The sequence below is a fragment of the Ipomoea triloba genome, chromosome 8 (assembly GCF_003576645.1).
Source record: "Ipomoea triloba cultivar NCNSP0323 chromosome 8, ASM357664v1".
NCBI lineage: Eukaryota > Viridiplantae > Streptophyta > Magnoliopsida > Solanales > Convolvulaceae > Ipomoea > Ipomoea triloba.
The window spans coordinates 13,238,994-13,259,368 of NC_044923.1; the positions used below are offsets into that span (position 1 = coordinate 13,238,994).

The 20,375-nt window shown below is 35.7% G+C and overlaps 1 protein-coding gene and 1 pseudogene across 3 annotated transcripts; one reads left to right on the top strand and one right to left on the bottom strand.

The window, feature by feature from the left end:
• Positions 1-20,375, top strand: part of LOC116026981 — a 39,673-nt pseudogene that overhangs the window by 4,967 nt on the left and 14,331 nt on the right.
• Positions 12,211-14,866, bottom strand: LOC116027411. Of its 3 annotated transcripts, XM_031269021.1 has the most exons (4): positions 14,539-14,866; positions 13,564-13,595; positions 12,687-13,415; positions 12,211-12,520 (listed from the first exon to the last, which is right to left on the bottom strand). In XM_031269021.1, exons 2-3 carry the CDS (start codon positions 13,582-13,584, stop codon positions 12,699-12,701), a joined length of 738 nt encoding a protein of 245 aa, XP_031124881.1. In that variant the 5' UTR covers positions 13,585-13,595; positions 14,539-14,866; the 3' UTR covers positions 12,211-12,520; positions 12,687-12,698. The 3 variants fall into 3 exon arrangements, with proteins under 3 accessions (XP_031124881.1, XP_031124880.1, XP_031124879.1); XM_031269020.1 differs by lacking the exon at positions 13,564-13,595 and adding an exon at positions 13,458-13,489 and having other exon boundaries at positions 12,244-13,415; XM_031269019.1 differs by having other exon boundaries at positions 12,244-13,415.

A 20,375-nucleotide genomic window follows, 5' to 3' on the forward strand; every position in this document is an offset into this window, starting at 1 on the left:
TTTTTTTTACTCAACATTGGGGGCAATGTTGATAATAAGTGTGGGGGAGGGAATTTAGATTTATTTTTAAAAAAATTCAGAAATATTTTACTACTATTTTCTGCAAAATTTTTAAAAAATTATTATATTTTCCTTTCTTGAAATTCATAACATGATTGAATAAATAGTTTGGCAAGTTGTAATTAGTTTGTTAGCATTTCTTGTTTGATATGTAGTGGCTAGATTAAGTAAGCAATAAACCTGTGAGACTTTGAGCCATTGACTGACACTTCGGTCTTATTTTCTTTCTATTGTGTGATTTCTTCCATAATTTAGTTTCTCTAGAACTTGCCTTGATTCTCTGTTAAAGCTAATTTGACCATGCATGATTCAAGTGTGATTAAGGCTATTATTTCATTTTGAGCTTCACTAGCCAAATAATCGATTTGTCCTATGATTTATTTTCCTTTGTTAACCCACTTTGAGCTTTTTGACCTTTTCTTTTCTTATTTGAACCACATTACAAGCCTTTTATGCCAAAAATTAATGTCTAGACCCAGCTGAAAAACTAGTGGAGCAAATTTTTAAATTCCTTATGTAATCTACGTGGTTTGTGAAGAATAAGTGTGGGGGATATCACTTGCTTTTGTTAATAAGATTGAGAGTGGGGTGGGTTGTATCTTTGTTTGCCAATTATTTTTGTCTTTATAAAAAGAATGAAGGCAATTCTTGTTCAAAAGAAAAAAAAAAACAAAAAAACAAAGAAAGTGAAGGCAGTTCATGATTTCAAAAAAAAAAGTATGAAAGATTGAAAAATGTATGGAAAAATGAAGAATATATGTTTGAAAATGAAAAAATGTTGCTGAAAAATGAAGAATATATGTTTGAAAATGAAAAAATGTTGCTGAAAATTTGTGGGAAAATGAGAAAGAATCATCCGTTAGTTGAGTTTGAAGTTACTATTGAATAAATTGAGTATGGGAAAGTTCTTATAGTATTTGAGGAAAAATTATTTGTTTTTGAAAATGATAGTAGTGTTGAAGTATCAATAAGAGGGTGTTTTTGATTGGGAATTGAGTGCGTGGAATTATTTGTATTTATTTGCTCCTCTAGTTTGAAAGCTTTTTGAGCTACTTTCCTAAATATTCCCTACCTTAACCCTAACCCCATTACAAGCTATGAAAAGTCCTTAAGATTTGTGTCATGCATGGCTCTTGTAGTGGTGATTGAGAAGATATGCAAGCCTATGGTAGAGCAATTTTATAGGAATGAACTTGAGTGAAATTTATACCCATCAAACACTTTAGCGTGATGAGTGATATTCCTGTGAGGGCTTACTTATTTAGTTCTTTCCATATTTTGAACTTGGGTGCTAGCTTATTAATTGCAGGGTGCTTCAGATTATTGTTCATGATGTGTTATGAGTTTTGAGAATATTATTTTATTTTAGCAAATAATTTTTGCTTGGAGACAAGCAAACGTTTTAGTGTGGGGGAATTTGATAGACATATTTTATATCTTTATTTTATGTACATCTTTATAATATTTTAGCATTAATTATTTATTATTATATAATAATTATTTATTTTTAAAGTTTAGTAATCAATAAGTTAAATAAATATTTTATTAGTTAATATCGTCGGTCAACAGGGGAAACGGATGGCAAAGATGATTTCTACCATTTGAGTCTATTTTTGAGAGGTTCATATTAATTTTCAAATTAATTATTTCCCTCAATTTAAGAGTTTTTTGTTGGGATTAGAAGTGTATAAATAGCAGTGAGTTCTTGTTGTTGAAGAATCAGACTAGCTATGCATAATTTTATAGTTTTCTCCAGTTTACAAGTTTTTATTTTTCTGTTAAAATTCTCTGGTTCATGGCCCTGCGAGGCTAATTCTCTAAACTTTGTCAAAATATTACATGAACCCTGAATCATCCTGTACTGTGAGATTGAATTAGTTCTTAATGTTGAATTCATATTCATTTGAGTAATTGATATTCTCCTGTGCTTTCATTTGTTTTATTTTATATGACTGTTGCAGTTAATTGCTAGGAGGCCTACTAGTTTAATTACTTAAACAGTTTATTGCTAGATTAGTTAACGATTCGTTCAATTGATTTTCTAATCTGTATAGCAACTATGATTAATTTTATCACGGCTTAGTGTTAATTTAATCATAGGAAGAATATTAATATGAATTAAACATAACTGCATTTGTTTATGTTATTCAGTTTCGTTGATTTTCTTATTTTAATGCTGCTATCAAATTAAATATAAGTGCTTGTCTTGTGTTATTTGATAGTTAGGGGTAGTTGATACCGCTTGTGTTTGATTACCTATGACTAAGGAAAATCGGGAATTAATCCCACAACGAATGTTCAATTGTTATGAATTAATTGTGAATCTATGATCAGTTACTAAAATCCAGTGGTGAATGTTTTCTTAGACCAAGTATTAAAAGTTCAATTGATTTCTTTCGTAAACTTTGGCTTGGTTATCATCTTTTCTGTTCTTATTTATTTATTTATTTATTCATTTACTTATTTTGAATGTTAATTTCATACCGAACCCCCCTTCTTTTATTTGAACTCATAAATCAAACTAGTTACTCCTCGTGGGAACGATCCTTACTCTCACTACTACGTTTTTAAGGTTTAATTTGGGAGCCTACGACAGCTCGCCACACCTCCCACGAGAGGTCCTCTTCCATCACTGGTCATGTTCCCTTCCTCAACACGAAGTCGCTGGATCATGTCCTCCAGACTCATCTCCTTTCGCTTGTGCTTCAGGTAGTTCTTGAAGTCCTTCCATCCCGGAGGCAGCAAGTGGATCATGGACGCCACTTGGAAGGCTTCACTGATTGGCATGCTCTCGTCACGAATCTCGTCAACAGCAATTGCAACTCTTCAACTTGACTCAACACGGTTTTTGAATCCACCATTTTGAAATCAAACAACCTGCCAACCACAAATTTCTTGGCTCCAGCATCTTCACTTCGGTACTTGTGGTCCAAAGCTTCCCACAATGCCTTAGTCGTGCTTATCTTGCGATAAACATCATACAGGGAGTCACACAGCCCATTCAGAATGTAGTTGCGGCAAAGGAAGTCAGAATCCTTCCAAAACCCAACTGCCATTACTGACTGGGGATCTTGTTCCTTTAACACTGGAACTTTCTCGGTCAAGAACCTTGACAAGCCGAGAGTAGCAAGATAGAACAGCATCTTTTGCTGCCATCTCTTAAAGAATGACCCCGTAAACTTGTCCGGTTTTTCAGCCGAACCACTTGGTACCGTAGGTACCTTCATCGTGGGGATATACCCCTCCGAACTGACACCCCCTTGTGAACCAACGTTCATTGGTGCCTGGGAATGTGCAACATTGTTGCCGTTCCCCCCACTGTTGTTTTCGACAACATTAGGATTTTCATCCCCAAGGTTGGCTACTGGCAACACGTTTTCCATTTCTTTCCAGAAATCCGAGAACCAGAAGGAGTAGAAGCAGATATAAGGTTTTAAGATTGTAGGAAAAATACTCCTGACAATCTCGGAAATACAAGAAAAACAAGGAAATGGAAAAACAACGCTAAACATATTACAAGGAAGAAGAAATAATCCACGTAGGATTAACAATTACAAGAAACACAAACCACGCTGTGTTGAGTAGCCTTCTTGGAGGATGACAGGTTGAACCTGAACGAACTAGGGGCGGTTGTAAGTACGAGTCGCGTTGCCACTTTCCTTAAAACCTTATTTGCCGCTTCCCGAAGTGCTGGAACGTTGCGGCCTAGGTTTCCCAGGATAAAACGTACTCCGACTCCTGCGTTTGAGCACACAAACTTGGAGCCCGGCGAACTAAAACGGTGGGATGAACGCATATGGCTTGAAGGAAAGGATGAGTAGAGTTTTGAGGGAGAAAGTGTTTCGTAGGTGTGTTCTGTGTTTTGCTTCTTACAAATCTGCTGCTCACCAACGAATATATAGTGAAGGATGGGATTCTGTGTATTGCTTCTTACAAATCTGCTGCTCACCAACGAATATATAGTGAAGGATGGGATCATTGCATTAAATCTGGCATTTAATTCCAATTCGTAACCTCCACCCACTAGCAACCTATTTGCACCCACTACTACTCCATTTAATCAAGAAATAAACTCTGAAATAATGATTGGAATTAATCATATTAATTCCGTAATATTAAGAGTCATTTCTGAACGTATCCAGTAGGTGAACGGTTGCATCCGAGAGGTCACCAAAGTCGCTGTTTGAGACATCGTTCGTGTCCGCGTACCTTCGAGAGATCGAGTTCGAGACATAGTTCGTGCCGCGGGACGTCGAGAAGTACTAGCTTTGATACATTACTCGAGACATCAGATTGGTCCGTGAGCGATATCGCACTCGAGCGACTTGGCTCGAAACATAGTTCGAGACATCGGACTACCTCTCGAGAGGTCAGTTCAGTTGATGTCTCGAATGAGAGATCAGTACATAACTTAGCCAGCAAGGCTTGCCAATTTTCCGAACGACATTCGTGCTCGCAGGTGCTGGCGTATACGAGTCAAGCCTTTTCAGGCTCAGTTTGGGATTTGATTTGCACCCCCCCCCCCTTGCGCGCGAGAGAGAGCCTCTATGCTATACAAGTTACTTAGTCATAATAAGACCCTTGTATATATAGTGGTGCAAAGGTTCATTCCAAACCAATGTAGGGCAAAGCTACATAAGCTTTTCCACACTTGAATTCCATCTCAAATGGGTCTACTTTGAGAATCAATTTCTCATTCACCCATTATCCATTTTGAGCGTATAATATATCAATCTCTTCGTCTAAGAACGAAGAACCCGAATCCACTTTGACCCGACCCAAATTCGGAAGTGGACCCACATATATTTATACCACAAAATGACCACTTAAAATGCCATTTTAGTGCAATTTTCCAACAATTTTCTCCCCTGCCGAATCGCACAACTTATTTTCCTAATAAAATTGAAACAATTATAGACGTTAGATGAAAGGAATCCTAAGGCTCAAAATAGGCCACAGGATCGCAGGTAGCGTACTAACCGCATTTGAGCGAATTTCTTTATACATACATGCATACATACATATATATATATATATAGGGGTGCGCCCAGGTGAGAATGAATGTCCATGAAAGAATTGAGAACCAATCGTAGCCGTTCACGTGTCTAGATTGAATGGATCAACTATAATTTAAAAAAAATAGTGACATTTTTTAAATAACTCAAACTTTTGTGCAAGTGTGTTCATTTTAAAAAAAAAATTTAGAGCCGTTGATCTGGATAGTATTATGTTCAAATGCGAATGATGCGTCTAGGTGCGGAGGTGTGTTGAGATGAGAGCCATCGATCTTGCCTAAATCAATATCCAAGATTAACAATGATTAAAAAAAATGCAGTGTCAATTTAGTCATTTTCTGTATTGTCAAACTTAAGGTACATAGTTACGGTGCATCGTGTTTCTTCTTAAGGTGCGTGGTTTCTGTGCTTAAGGTGCGTCAATTCATCAGTAAGAGCTTAAGGTGCGTTTTTGTTGAAACTTAAGGTGCGTTGATCTAAAATTTTAGGTGCGTTGTTTTACTTCTTAAGGTGCTTAGGTGCATCAATTGTACACTTAAAGGGCACCCTTTTGTGTTAATCGCACTTCCGTACGGGAAGTGATCTTCACACTTGATCCAATCCCTGTGTGTGTGTGCGCGCGCACGTGTGTGTGTCTATATATATATATATATATATATATATTGAAAGGATAATTGGGCATCAGTACCTGACCCGAATCATCAGCACTGACCCGAAGGCAACAAACGGTCACCTGTTACACAAAGACGACACATTGATGGAATGATAATTACTCCAACGGCTCTCCATTATTACGGCCGTTGCAACCATATTATAAGTAGCAGACTTGTGGTAGAGGATAGGGGACTTCGGGTATCACACACTACTCTATTGTAATTGTACTGAAACTCTTGTACTCAAACTATCACACTTCAATAATACTCAAATATACCCGGTAACATTATTACCGTCATATATATATATATATATATATATATATATAGACACATACTGTTGAGTATTGACATTGTTCCCCAATAATATTAGGCATAATCAGTTGTAGACCCCTTTTTTGTTTTGTACATGATATTATTCGTTCTATAGAAAATTCTAATAATATATATGAGTTAATTCCAGCAATGGTCCTCCGACTATATTGATTTTCTAAAATTAGTCTTTCACTTTTAATTTGGACAATTTAGGTTCTTTGACTTTCAAATTCTTTCCAATGTTGGTCCTTTTGTCAAATTTTAGTTAAGTTGAGGTCAAATGAAGGGGTAAAATTGCCCATTCACCTATTTAGTGTATTATTACTCATATTTCTCTTGTCATATACGCTATATATATGAATATAATGCTAGTCGAAGTCTCTTCGACTGAGATTATATGGGTTCGATTGAGACTTCGACTGAGATTATATTTATATATACAACGTATATGACAAGAGAAATACGAATAATAATACACTAAACATGTGAACGGACAATTTTACCCCTTCATTTGACCTCAATTTAACTAAAATTTGACGAAAGGACCAACATTGGAAAGAATTTGAAAGTCAAGGGACCTAAACTGTCCAAATTAAAAGTCGAAGACTAATTTTGTAAAATCAACATAGTCGGAAGACCATTGCTGGAATTAACTCTAATATATATCCCTTTCTTTTTATTTGTTATTATTTTAATGCGTTTAAATTTCCTGTCATTTTCCTGATCTGTTCTTTTGACTTTATTTATTTATTTTCCATTTAGTAAAAATCTCATATTTAGAACTTTTTAGAGTTTATAATCTTTCAGAAAGTAGGTACTATATGTCGTGGCACAGATCAAAGTAGGAGGAACGACAGAATGAGAATGGATCTAAAGTTTATAGTTAATATCCAATTTAGTTCTTGATTATATTGATTTTTTTAGATTTAGTTTTAAATGAGTTTTTGTGTTTAATTAAGTTCTCGACTTCGATGGTTTACTCAATTGATTCTTCTGTTAAATAATTTCGTAATTTCACCTCTATTAATATTCAATTTAATCTTCAACTATATCAGTTTTACTCAAGTTAGTATTAGGCTATAATGGTTTTACTCAATTCAGTTCTCAACCATACTTACTTTTTCTCAATTTAGTCATTGATTTTAACAGTCGATGACTTAATTGGGTAAAACTATTCAAGTTGAGAACCTAATTAAGCACAAAAAAATTATTTAGGACTAAATTTAAAAAAAAAAAAAAAAAAAAAAAAAAAAAACCTATTACACTTGAGGACTAAATTGGATATTAACTCTAAACTTTACCATGCCAGACAAATGTAAGCTACTCTGAGTAAATGTTTGGACAAGGATTTATATATATATATATAAAATTTCCGTTAAATTTCAGTCAATATCCATTTATATATAACCAGGCCATGCATTCAAAAAAATATATATAACCAGGCCATATATATGTTAATCTTATTAATTATGTTTTGATTCGTTTGTGCATATATTACATAATATAATATAAAAATTTCAGTCAATATCCATTTATATATAACCAGGTCATATATATGTTAATCTTATTAATTATGTTTTGATTCAAAAGCCTTGACCATTATCCACCATTATATTCTTTTCATTTAATTATATTAATTTATTATTTATCTTTTGACTAAAATGCCCTCCAGTTTTTGGGGGGAAAAGCTTTCCAGGAACTTCTGTTATTATATATATATAAATATAGATATAGATATAGATATAGATATAGATAGTAGCTTGCATGTTTGCATTCTGGGCCAAGCGGGGCCACGGTGGTGTGTGAGGTTTTCCTCTTTAACAGTCCATTCACATTCTTCAAACCACAAATACTATGCAATAGTATTTAAAGAAAGAAAAGTGCTACCCTTAAACATTATATTCAATGTGTGATAAAGGCAAAATAACACCCCTAGGGTCTGGGCATCCCCATCAATAGTTTATTCTTGATTTTTATGCTTTGTTGGAGAGGTGACAGATGGTGATTTGGAGGAGAGATGGGTGAGGAGAGAAAAAAAAATCACATTTGTAGTACAATGAGTTTTTGTCAGGCTCAAGCAGTCAAGCGGAGAGAGAAAAAAAAAAAAACAAAACAAAAAAATAACGTCATTTTCGCACATGTGACACTAAATGTCCTTTTTTCTCTTCTCGACAACATTACTTTTTTCGTTTTTTTTTCTTCCATTTTCTCTTTCTCAGGTGGCTTGAAAAAACCTGAATAAAACCATGACTATTGGCGCTCTTACATAAACATTACCCGCACTTTTCTCTTTCATAGTTATTAAGTAATAAATAATAATAATAATAATATAATGATGAAGATGATTGTTCATTTGTTTATAGTTGACTGGCTCGATAATCAAAGGACCACAACTCCACAAGGGTTGTTACTAGTTTAGGTTGGTCATAGTTAACCGACTCAAATCAAGAACGCCAATAAAAAGTTCTAATATGGTATTGAAACAATATAACACATATTTTTTTAAAGATAACGAATTCCTCTCCCGAATAAGATATGTTACTCATATCATTTTACATGGCTTCACTTTCACACTTGATTTTTTCAGCCCAACTTAGTCTAAAATTTCAACTCAATAATGATAGTTAATCAATTGGTTTCTTGCCCCATTCTTTGATGTTGTGTTCATCATCTTCTTTAATTGATTAGAGTGCGCGTCGGTTCCAATAGAAGAAAGAGAGTTGCAACTTGCAAGTCATTGGTCACAATGTGGAATTGGAATTATGGAATTGCTTGAAGCATTATTCAACTTTTTTTTCCCCTAATTTAATTAGGGTTTAGAATGATCAACATCAAAGCCACCAATTGTGTGGACTCTCTAAATTTCAAAAAAGAATCATTAATTATGGTCTTAGGTTGGGAAAAACGCCAAGAAATAGATAAAGAACAATTGGATCAATGTAGCAATTTTGGTACAATACATGAATCTAATGGAGTTCTAGAAATGAGGGATCGGAACAAAGAATAAGGCATATAATGAAGACTTGGGACTAGAGGTGTTTAATGGGTAGATGGAATGACCAAGTCTGATTTTTTAGCTTTTTAATTTTTATTTGTAATTAAGCTTAAATAGAGGTTAATGAGAGTGCTTTGTCACCTTTTAAGGTCTATTCAATACAGATATGATTTGTCTTGGTGTGTGATATGAATTAAATATTGATCGAACAATATGTGGCTAGATGAAAAAAAAAAAATAAAACTGTTTATAATCATAATGAGGAAAATGACACTCTTCATTCTTAACTCATAGGGAAATAACGTAACACTTTTGGAATGGTCCAGTTTGTTAACTTTTCAATTTTTATTTGTAATTTAGCTTAACCAAAGATCAATGAGTACTTTGTCACCCTTTGAGATCTGATCTGTCAGGCAAATAATATTGCCTTGGTGTGTGGTCCTAGCTGAATGATTGATGAAACTTATGGTCCAACAAAAAAAAAAATTATTGTTATTAAGGAAAACAACATTTTTTGTCTTTAAGTTATAGAGAAATAACACTTTTTGTCCCTCAATTATATTGTTGCCACTTTTCGTCCCTCAATTATTTGTCTTAAATTACCGAAAGTCTTAAATTTCTTTTTAATTAAAATTAAAAAGTCATTATCCACATGATTGAGTATCCTAAGAAATGATGGTTCCACTAAATATAAAGTAGGGAATACGTATAGCAACATTATTTTCAAACTTTGGGGGATAAAGAAGAAGTGTTGTTTCCACTTGTGCATGCAACTGACATGTGGAAAAACAAAGCCTTCCAAAAAGTTGATAGTTCAACAACCATTAATTACTTCATTACATTGCTTGAAATTGGTACATTTTTGAAGCCAATTCAATTCAAGCATGTAATTAATGGGTTTTCAGCTAGTCATAGGGGGTACTGTAATTAATTACTTATTATATGGTTTCATTTTTCAACATATTTTTGGCCTGTCCAATGAAAATCTTGCTTTTTCATAGTAATAGAACTTACTTTCAAGTCCATGGAATGATTGCTTGATTAAGGTATGGTCCCATCAAAGAGACTTCCATTCTTTTGCTTCATATGCAAAAGTGTCCCAAGACTTGTAGATACAATGTTTGGAAGCTCAAGTTGTTATCTAGTTGGTGAATATCCTTAACTTATTAGGTAACATATTTGTGCATTATATTATGAATGTCAGTTTTGTGAAGTAATTTTGATTTTGTTATTTGTAATAAATAGTTTATTCTCCATATATTCTTTAAGAGAGTATTTATAATAATTAACGTTATTTATAGTTGATAACCTAATTGAATGTATCCATTGGTCTTTTGATTAATACTAATGTACCGCTTGGATCCAACAAAAGGAATACTATACCTAAATTGCAAGCATCAACCTAAGTATTATGCTGATGAATTTCTAATTATATTGCATGCATGCATGATAAATAATGGATTACTCAAAGCAGTTAGTGATAAATTATGGAGACGTAAGCAAGTTCATGGGTTCAGAATATAGTCCGGTGAAGTCAATGAAATTTTGATATGTTAAAAAAAGAATTATTCAATTATAGTGTTTATTACTATATAATTTTAGATTGAATGTAACTGACGTATTGATTTTAATTAGATTGAAAAGTTTTAAGTTTGATCTTCGACTACTCATTATATTACTTTTTTTGAATACTTAGTTTCTGTGATGAGAAATTAAACTATGGGGTAGTTAAAAGTTTGTGTGGCCTCTCAACGAGGCATGATGGGCAATATACTGTAACAATGTTTGGGAATTGACTAAGTAAGATGGTAATGATTTGATCACTATGTTGGGGGAGGTTTCATTTCATGCATTGTATGTTCAATTCAATAGTGGAGTATAATTGCACTACTACTAAACTTTTATTTTTCTTTTCATCATTGTTCTCAATTCAAACTTTGATTTGATCCTCTTCACATTTGTGTATTTGCACCCTCTTCTCCGTGTTTCAAACTTCATTATATTGTCATTCACATTCCACATTGAATTAATAAAATACTTCCTCTGTCCCATTTTATCTGTCATACTTACTATTCGCTGGTCAAACAAACTCTTTCTTTTTTTTGTTTATTCTTGTTTAGTATTTTTTTTACTCATTTTTTTTTTGTGTTTAATAGTACTTTTATTGTAGTTTCTAAATATATAAATTTTGTATACTAATACTAAACTTAATATTATTAAACATTAAATTAAAAATAACTTCAGTCAAGTCTCGTTAACTGAACCAGACACATAAAATGGGACGGAGGGAGTACTAAAGATCTTGGTGCATCTAGCTGCTAGTAATACATACTTTTGCTAGACATTACTCACAATCATGTAAGAGCAAAATAAAAGAAAAAAAATAGTTTACCTTAGAACCAATGCCTAATTCTTTCATCAGGGAAAATAATAATAATAAGTGTAGTATGCTCATTGGAATATTGATCCATAGCGTCGTAAATACAATTGATTTGATCCATAAGTTATTGGTGTTGTAGTTGCTTTTAGTCCTTGAGTTTATGTCAAGGTGATGTTTTAATACAATTGTTAACTAAAATTGTACAATCACCCTATTGGGTAAAAGGGAAAAAAAAATTGACAGTCCTTTAATACCAATGACTAATTGTTACGTGCAGTGAGATCTATTTGACTATGTGAATTAGGCATTGAATTGATCAAATCAAAATAAAATTAATTCAAACATAAAAGTCAGATTTATTACGAGTTTAATAATTTAATTTGATTGAATTACTTAAAGAAATGCTATCGTTCTCTATAATTACATACCATTAATAATTCTTAATCATTCCTACTAGTAATAATTCAGTGCTGTTTTCCCAATTTTTACCTTTTTTTTTTCTAAATCAAGGATATTTTCTAAATCAGACAAAAATCCTTTAGTAATATTTTCTATTTCTTTTTGGGTGATAGACAAAAACCCACAATTACTCAAAAGTGTACACATGAAAAACCTCACTCCCTTACAATAGCCCACAAATCTCGAAAAAAAATAAAATCAAGACTCAACTATGAAGATATTGGCAAAAGTTGAATTTGTGACCAAATAATAATTTTTTTTGAGGTGTTTTTTCATTTTCTTTTTAAATAAAGAAAAAATGTTTTTTAAAGTAATATTTATTAAAAGAATTCATTCATAAGTAATTTTTACTAAAAAACATGCTGATTAAATAATTATACATGACACATGAGCCAAAATCTCATTCTATGAAAAGTTATTTGTCTTTTCTCCTTAATCCTGTAATAGAATTAGCAGCAACTGCAACCAACCCGACAGGATTCTGATTATACAAAGAGTTCTGTTACCACATTATCATTAAGCATTGATGTGGAGAGCCCCTTATAACATCTGGAGGTTCATCTGGTGCAATCAGTATATGGAACCTTGAGAAAAGAAGGTTGCAATCTGTGCAGATAAAGACTTTCCCAGTCGACCCTGACTTCTTTTGTTGCACAATTATCAAAATAAAATTAGTGAAAAGCTACAAAAGATGCAATTTTGTTGTCTTGATGATTAACAGAAAGTAATGCTGTTTCCCAGTGCATATGTCTTTAGTCTTTAATGAACTGAACGATGGATTATTGCAGAAAACAGCATAAACACCTAACCTTGAAGCTTGTTTATCGGAGCTTCTCCTTTCCAGAGCTCCTCCTTGCTGCCTCCTGAACCTTCTCAATATATCCTTCGATTGGAGGTGTCAAGGTTGCCATAAACCGGTTTACTGGGAATGGGGATAAATCAGGAACCAAAGCTGCAGCTTTTAGATTATCCGGCAGTGCCTCGATAGCCTCTTTCTTCAACCTCAACAGCGAGGACTCTGCAGCCTGCCTCGCCCTATGCTTCCTCATCAACACCTTACTGTACTCCTTGGCTAGCCTTCGCCCATCCTCTACCGTCATCTCGTACTTTGGTATCTTATCCGCATCAACTAACCCTAAAGAAATCAGGTCCAAACCTGGAGTCCCAATCATCCAAGGAGAGTCAAACTCCTTCCCCATTTTCTTCAATTTCTTTTTCTCATCTTCGCGGGCTTTGGAAGTTAGGCCCATCTTCTCTCTCTCTGCTTCACGTTCCATCTCTTTTGGCTTCAAGAACCGGCGAGGTGATGTTGAAGTCAAGCATTCTTCAAGCATTTCATCGAACTCACTTCTTCTTTTTGGAGCCTCTTTCTGTATAGTTTCTGAGCCCTTTTTGGTAGAAATTTTGGATCTCTTCAAGATCTGACCTGCCTTCAATTTTCCCTTGCCCTTTGCTGTCCCACTCACTAAGCATCGTTGTATAAATTGGTGGCTTAAAGTTTCGAGAGATGCAGGTATCGAAGGGTTCAGATGGTTGATTTGGGCTATTCTTCGAGGTATCGAAGGGTTCAGATGGTTGATTTGGGCTATTCTTCGAATCATGTTGTTAGACTCTGTAGGGTGCAAATAAGAAAATGATCGAAGTAAATAAACATAAGCCCANTATCGAAGGGTTCAGATGGTTGATTTGGGCTATTCTTCGAATCATGTTGTTAGACTCTGTAGGGTGCAAATAAGAAAATGATCGAAGTAAATAAACATAAGCCCACAAATAGAACATATATGCAGCAAAGCCAAAATATACTTAATTTTGCATTCAACCAAGACCATAAAAGCTACTCTCCTTTGATCTAAACTAGAGATGGGCATCAATAGGTTTAGGTCAGACTGGTCAGTTTTCAATTAATAACCAAAATAACCAAAAATAAATAAATAAATTGAGATGACCATAACAGCCAAGGCATAACCCATAGAACTATCCCACCAAAAAAAAAATAAAAAAATAACCCATAGAACTAAAACTGAAATGTTTCAGTTGGTATGGCAGAGTTGCTTGTCTGTGTTGTAGGCTGCAAACTCCTAAGAACGTTGTAACTAGGGTGAGCAAACGGTCGGTCGGTTACATTACTTACATAACCGACCGAAAAACTGAAAAACCGATGACAAATTTTGACCATCATAACCGACCGAAGTAAATGCCTTAACCGAATCGGTTTTCGGTCGGTTATCTCGGTTAACCGAAAAACCGAGCAATGGCACTAGTTAAGTAGTTAAAAAACTTAATGTCTTAAGCATGATGCAAACCCAGTAACACACAACACACTGTTTGAAATTTTACACACTTGAGGCTCCAATATTAATTTTCTAAAGTCTCAAACACAGTAACTTCATTGGTTAATTTTTCAAAAATTTACATAAAATATTAATTAACAATTAAAGAAAACTTTAAAAATTTCAAACACAGTAACACACTGTCCAAGTGTCCAGACTCCAAAATTAATTTTGAAACACTAACACCAGAGTCCACGATACGATTTTGCAAGAAATATATACAAATTTAATGTATGAAAATATGAAATACAGAGAGTTGCAAAAATTACAGCATATAATGTAAGAAATCCCTTTTAATTTTAATATGTAAAAACATAAATTTACTCAGAACCTTAGAGTTACAGTGAGTTTGATCGGTGACTCAGTGAAGCAGACTAGCAGAGCCGCAGATGGCTGATTGGCTGAAGGGAAAGGCTGAGGTGAGGTCTAACCGCTTGAGGACTGAGGAGCCACTAGCGAGGTAGGAGGCCGGAGGGCGTCACCGCACGAGGGAGCGATTGCTTGTCTGCCTGACCGGAGTGTCGTTGAGGGCGAAGGGCGTTAGGCATAGAAGCAGCGAGAGGCGAGGGAGAACTGAAGAACCATCGTGGCGTCGTCGGTGGCTGTGGTCTGTGGAGTGGAGAAGCAAAGCCGAAGAAAGGAATAAACGAATAATTTTTAGGGATTAGGGATTAGGGATTTACTAGATGTAAACATGGTTTGGACATTTGAGTTTAATATTGGGCTTTTGGGCTATTTGGTATTGGGCAGAATGAAATAATGAATGGGTGAACGCTGAACAGCAGAACATAGCTATGTTATATATGTATATATTGGTTGGTTATCGGTCACCGACCGAAACCGAAACACCAAAACCGTAAAATAACCGAAATACCAAAAAACCGATTTTTTAAAAATGTTAATAACCGAAACCCACCGATAAACGACTTTTTCGGTCGGTTCGGTTATCGGGTGATTAACCGATATTTTGCTCACCCCTAGTTGTAACTCAAGTATTCAACGACAAATCATAAACAAACAAAGCAAAACATAAAGTCCATTCTCGATTCAAGTACAAATATTATTTAATTAAATTTCCAATGTGCAAACATTAAGACTTCAAATTGCCTAGCACAAATAATCAAATACAAAAATCTACTGTCCATTCAAGTTTCCCAATTCCAAGTTTTTGCCAAGTAAATTAGCTGAAAAATTAATTCAAAGTATTAAGCTATTCTTCTTCTTCAAAAAGAAAACAGTAGCATTGATAACTAAACGGTATTAATTCTTTTCAAAATTAACAGATGATAGCATCAGCTAGTTTTCAAGCTTATACATCTTTCCATAATAAACTCATTAATTAATGATGCCAATTGAACATTCTTTCAATTTTATACCCTATACTAGAAATAAGACATTCTAGCATTCAAGTGTCATGTGACACATGTTCTAGTACTGATCTACTGTCTACATGCCAACTTCAAAAACAATGGATGCTCACTTGCTCAGATTTACACATCTCATCATCAAGATAACAAGGCAGCCATCCATCTCTAATCTCTAGTTTGATAGTTCATTGATCCTCCAAAATCCAATATATTTTATTGAAGAGATCATATTTTAGTATCAAAACCACAATAAGTAAACTCTATTAAGTATTACTCCGTATTAATTTAATAGAAGTGAGGAATTTGTGATGATAATGATGACATCTACAAATTTACGATGTTTTAGGTGAATAAAAATTTGTGATAATGATGACATCTACAAATTTATGATAAGTGTCATATTCAAATCAATAGAAAGAGAATTAAAAAATCAAATAGCTATATGAAAAAGTTACAGATTATCTGTTTTTGGATCAATGGATTAGCAATCTAGTATCCTGTAATTCAGAAGGAAAAAAAAAAAACTTCAAACCTAATAGAAAGAGAACCAAGACTTTCACACATTATATCACCTTCTAGGCATCTCCTACTGCTTTACATTATTCCTTCACAACCAGTGACGGAACCACTGTGGGGGCAGCTGCCCCCACTCACCCCACCCCCACCCCCTATATAGCGTTGTATGTATATGTGTATATATAGTTCATGTTTTAGATATAAATATATAAAAACAGACATGGTAAACAATAGATTAATAGATGAGGTGGTAGATTAGCGTGTTTTTATATATGAGGTCGTTGGTTCGATTCCTGCGTGGAGCACATTAGTTTTGTTAATGGTGCTTCTGTTTCAATTCCCTTTATTGCTTCAAAAAACCCTTATAATTTTAATTCCCTTTATTGCTTCAAAAAACCCGGATTTTAATTCCCTCTATTGCTTCAAAAAAATCTTTATGAATTTTTATATTAATAATGAGATATGTACTTTATAATGTGTTTTCTGTTTGAATTATTTTATCAAATTAATTATATGTTTCATATTTTGTATTTTTATATTAATAATGAGATATGTAATTTATATTGTGTTTTCTATTTGAATTATTTTATCAAATTAATTATGTTTCATATTTTGTTAGGAATACTTTTATAAAATTATGATTTGTTTTATTTTTCGCCTATATCTAATAATATTTATCATTATATTTATAAAGTGTTTTTTTTAACCATCTTTTTTATTTGTATATTTCGCCCCCACTGAAAGATATTTCTGGCTCCGTCCCTGTTCACAACAATGGTATATAATAAAATAAACATGAAAGGTAACAATACTCCATTTCAGAAATAACTATTGATTGCCCTCAAATAGTCAAATCCTCCATGGACCACTAATAGTACCAGTAGATCGTTTAACTTTCAAAGGGAAACAACAACAGAGACGGCCTAAGCAGCATTCACAAATCTCAAAACTAACTTATAGCATTTTGTCGTATTTTATATGCTAAAGGGCTACAACTCTGTATAAGTGTATAATCAACGACCACAGATTCCGAAAGAGATTGAGAGAGTAGTGCATAAACGTTAGAAAATTGCAGTAAGAAATAGTTAATTAAACATTTAAATCTCCATATTTCTCCTTTCAACACAGTAGTAGAAGGCTATGACATACCGGAGACGGCGGAGATCCCGGAGGTTATCGCCGATTCACCACTCTGCCTGCCTGATTCTCTAGCTCGCCGCAGTGAGAGTGAGAGTAGCCCGCGACTCTGTGAGAGCGAGAGAGATGACGTGACTTCACTCGCGAGGGTTTAGGCAGTGAGAAATTGAAAATGAGGGCGCGAGTTCTGAGGGTTTGGGCTTTGGCACTTTTAGTCTTTGGACTACGTATTGTCTTCCTTATTGGGCTCCATTTTTTTTATCAGTTTAATTAAAATAACCAAAAATTTTTTTTTAAAAAAAAAGTATAAATAAGCTCATAAATCAAATAGGAAAAATTGTATAATTATCAACGTCACCCTAAATTATTAAACGTGACATATATTGATTATCTCCTAATAGGAAGAAGGGAAAATATTATTGTCGGCAAAAGGAGAACAAACGAAAAAAAGAAAAATGGAAGAAAAAAAAGTCTTTGAACAAAAGAAAACGGAGAATAACTAGATTTTACACCACTAATAATTCAGAAGATGGACAATATATATAAAGTTTTGAGAACTAAAAGGTATTAATTCTTTTCAAAACTATCACATGATGGCATCAGCTAGTTTTCAAGCTTATACATCTTTCTATAATAACCTCACCAATTAATAATGCCATTTGAACATTCTTTCAATGTTATAACCTATACAAGAAACAAGACATTTAGGCAAAAGATATCTAATGGGGAAGCATGACTCTTGGTTTGTGCCTCCCATCAGTCTTTGAATCAATCCCAAGTGGACTAATTGTCCAATCTCCCAGTTTCATTCCAGTATGCATGCCCAAGCAGAGTCCAGTAAGTAGCTATGAGGTGTAGAGGTCTTCTATATACTACACATGGGGCAGACGATTTAGGATCCCAAATATTAACCATGTAACATATAATAACTTTGTTTAGTCAGTAGTGATTAGTTGTAGTCAATAGTTAGTACCTATAAGCTAGGAGAGTCTTATGTTGACTCTCATATAGGTATTGCTCTATTCTTGTAATTCAGTTATCAATTGCAAAAAGCCTACGTTCATCTGGTATCAGCCTAGGTTAGATCCTCTCTCCTAAAACAGCCCTACCCTACCCTACCCGTTTCTGATGGCAGCCTCTCCGACTGATGGCGCAATCACCCCCGTTGTCGCCATGCAAACACCGCCGGCGACACATATCTCCACCGCGAACCACCACGTTTCCCTAAAACTCACGACCAGAAACTATATATATTGGCGTACGCAGATCCTCCCTTTCCTCCGTAGCCAAGGCTTGATCGGGTACTTGGATGGCTCCGTGCCTTGTCCGCCACCCACACTGGCCGCCGCCGCGCCATCGACGACTGCCAACCCATCGCCGCCGGTTCCCAACCCCGCCTACGCGCCGTGGATCCAACAGGATCAAGGGATCCTTTCGCTCATCGTTTCCTCGCTTACAAGCGAGGTTATGTATTTGGCTGTCGGCAAGGAGACATCCAGGGAGGTTTGGGAGTCGATAACGGCGGCTTTCGCGTCGCAATCTCGGACGCGCTGTCTGAGTCTGCTCGGCCGCTTTCAGACACTCCGGCAAGGAAACTCGACACCGGCGGAGTACCTAGGGCAGGCTCAGATGCTTGTCGAGGCGTTGTCGCTCGCCGGAAGACCGCTAACTGCCGATGAACAACTCCTCTACGTTCTCCGGGGATTACGCCCGGAGTTCCGCGCCATGGCGAGCACCCTCACAGCGGCTGCGACGCCAATCACCCTCCCGCAACTGGCTGATCATTTACAGTCGCAGGAGTTTCTTCACGCCGATGACTTTGGCGTACCGGATTCTACGTCGTCGCAACCCTCGCCCGCAGCGTTTTACGCTGGACGTGGCCGGAACAATGGAGGGCGTCACGCGGGTGGTCGTGGCGGACAGCAATGGCGCGGTCGTGGCTCAGGAGGCTCTGGACGCGGTGGTGGCCGTAATTCCCCGCGGTGCCAGATCTGCCGCAATTACGGCCATACTGCCGTTAATTGCTTCCGTCGATATGACGAGAAGCCGTCGCCGCAAGCTCATGCGGCATACTCCGGGGACGCAGCGGCTCCGTCGGCGGACGAGTCTTGGTTCCCGGATACTGGAGCCACATCCCATGCTACACCGGATGTCAGTCTGATGGATCACTCTGAGCCATACATCGGCAACGACACTCTGAAAGTTGGAAACGGTTCAGGTTTGGATATAACTAGTGTAGGTCGCACGGTTATCCCCTCTAGGTTGCACCCGTTAAAAATGTCGAACATACTTCATGTCCCGAATTTATCGCTCTCCTTGTTATCTGTTTATAAATTCACTAACGAAAATGATGTCTACTTTGAATTTCATAAGGATTATTTTCTTGTGAAGGATTGCACCACGCAGGCAATTCTTCTTAAAGGTGTCGCTTCGGGCGGGTTATATCAGCTGTCGCTACCTCACACTCATAGAGTCTTTCTTTCCGCCCGGGCCTCGGAGGAGTGTTATAGACTTGGTAATGGGGTGTTTTGAAACCAATAGCTGACGAGGGTAAACAGTTGATAAGAAACGTGGCTGACTCAAACGCAAAATCCCAGTATTTCATAGGTGTAGAACTTTGGGCTAACAAGGTTAGACCGGTTTCCACAATGTCGGTTACGACGCTCTACCCTTCCATTTTGTTCATGGGTATAAGCACAGGATTGTCGATGAGAAATTCCTAACGTTTCAAAGACATATGTAAATGACGGTATTCCCTCCCAAATCAGACTGTATGGCTTTGATAGAACGCGAAAACCGACGTTCTACCATAGCCCTAAATACGTGAAAGCTTTATATATATCAGATTTTACACGTAGTGGATAAAACCAGGTATACCTGGAGAAATCATCTACAAACAGAACAAAATATCGAAAGCCTGAATGGGAAATAACTGGGGACGGCCCCAAACGTCGGTAAAAACCAAGTCTAATACATTTGTACTATTATTAGGAACCCTATCTAACGGAAACCTCGCGGACTTCCCAAGCTGACAAGCTGAGCACACATCGAAACTGTGGACTTTATTAGAAGTGACTGGACAATGTTTAAGCACCCGCTGCAAGACTTGATTGTGAGGATGACCCAGGCGTTGGTGCCAAATTTGGAT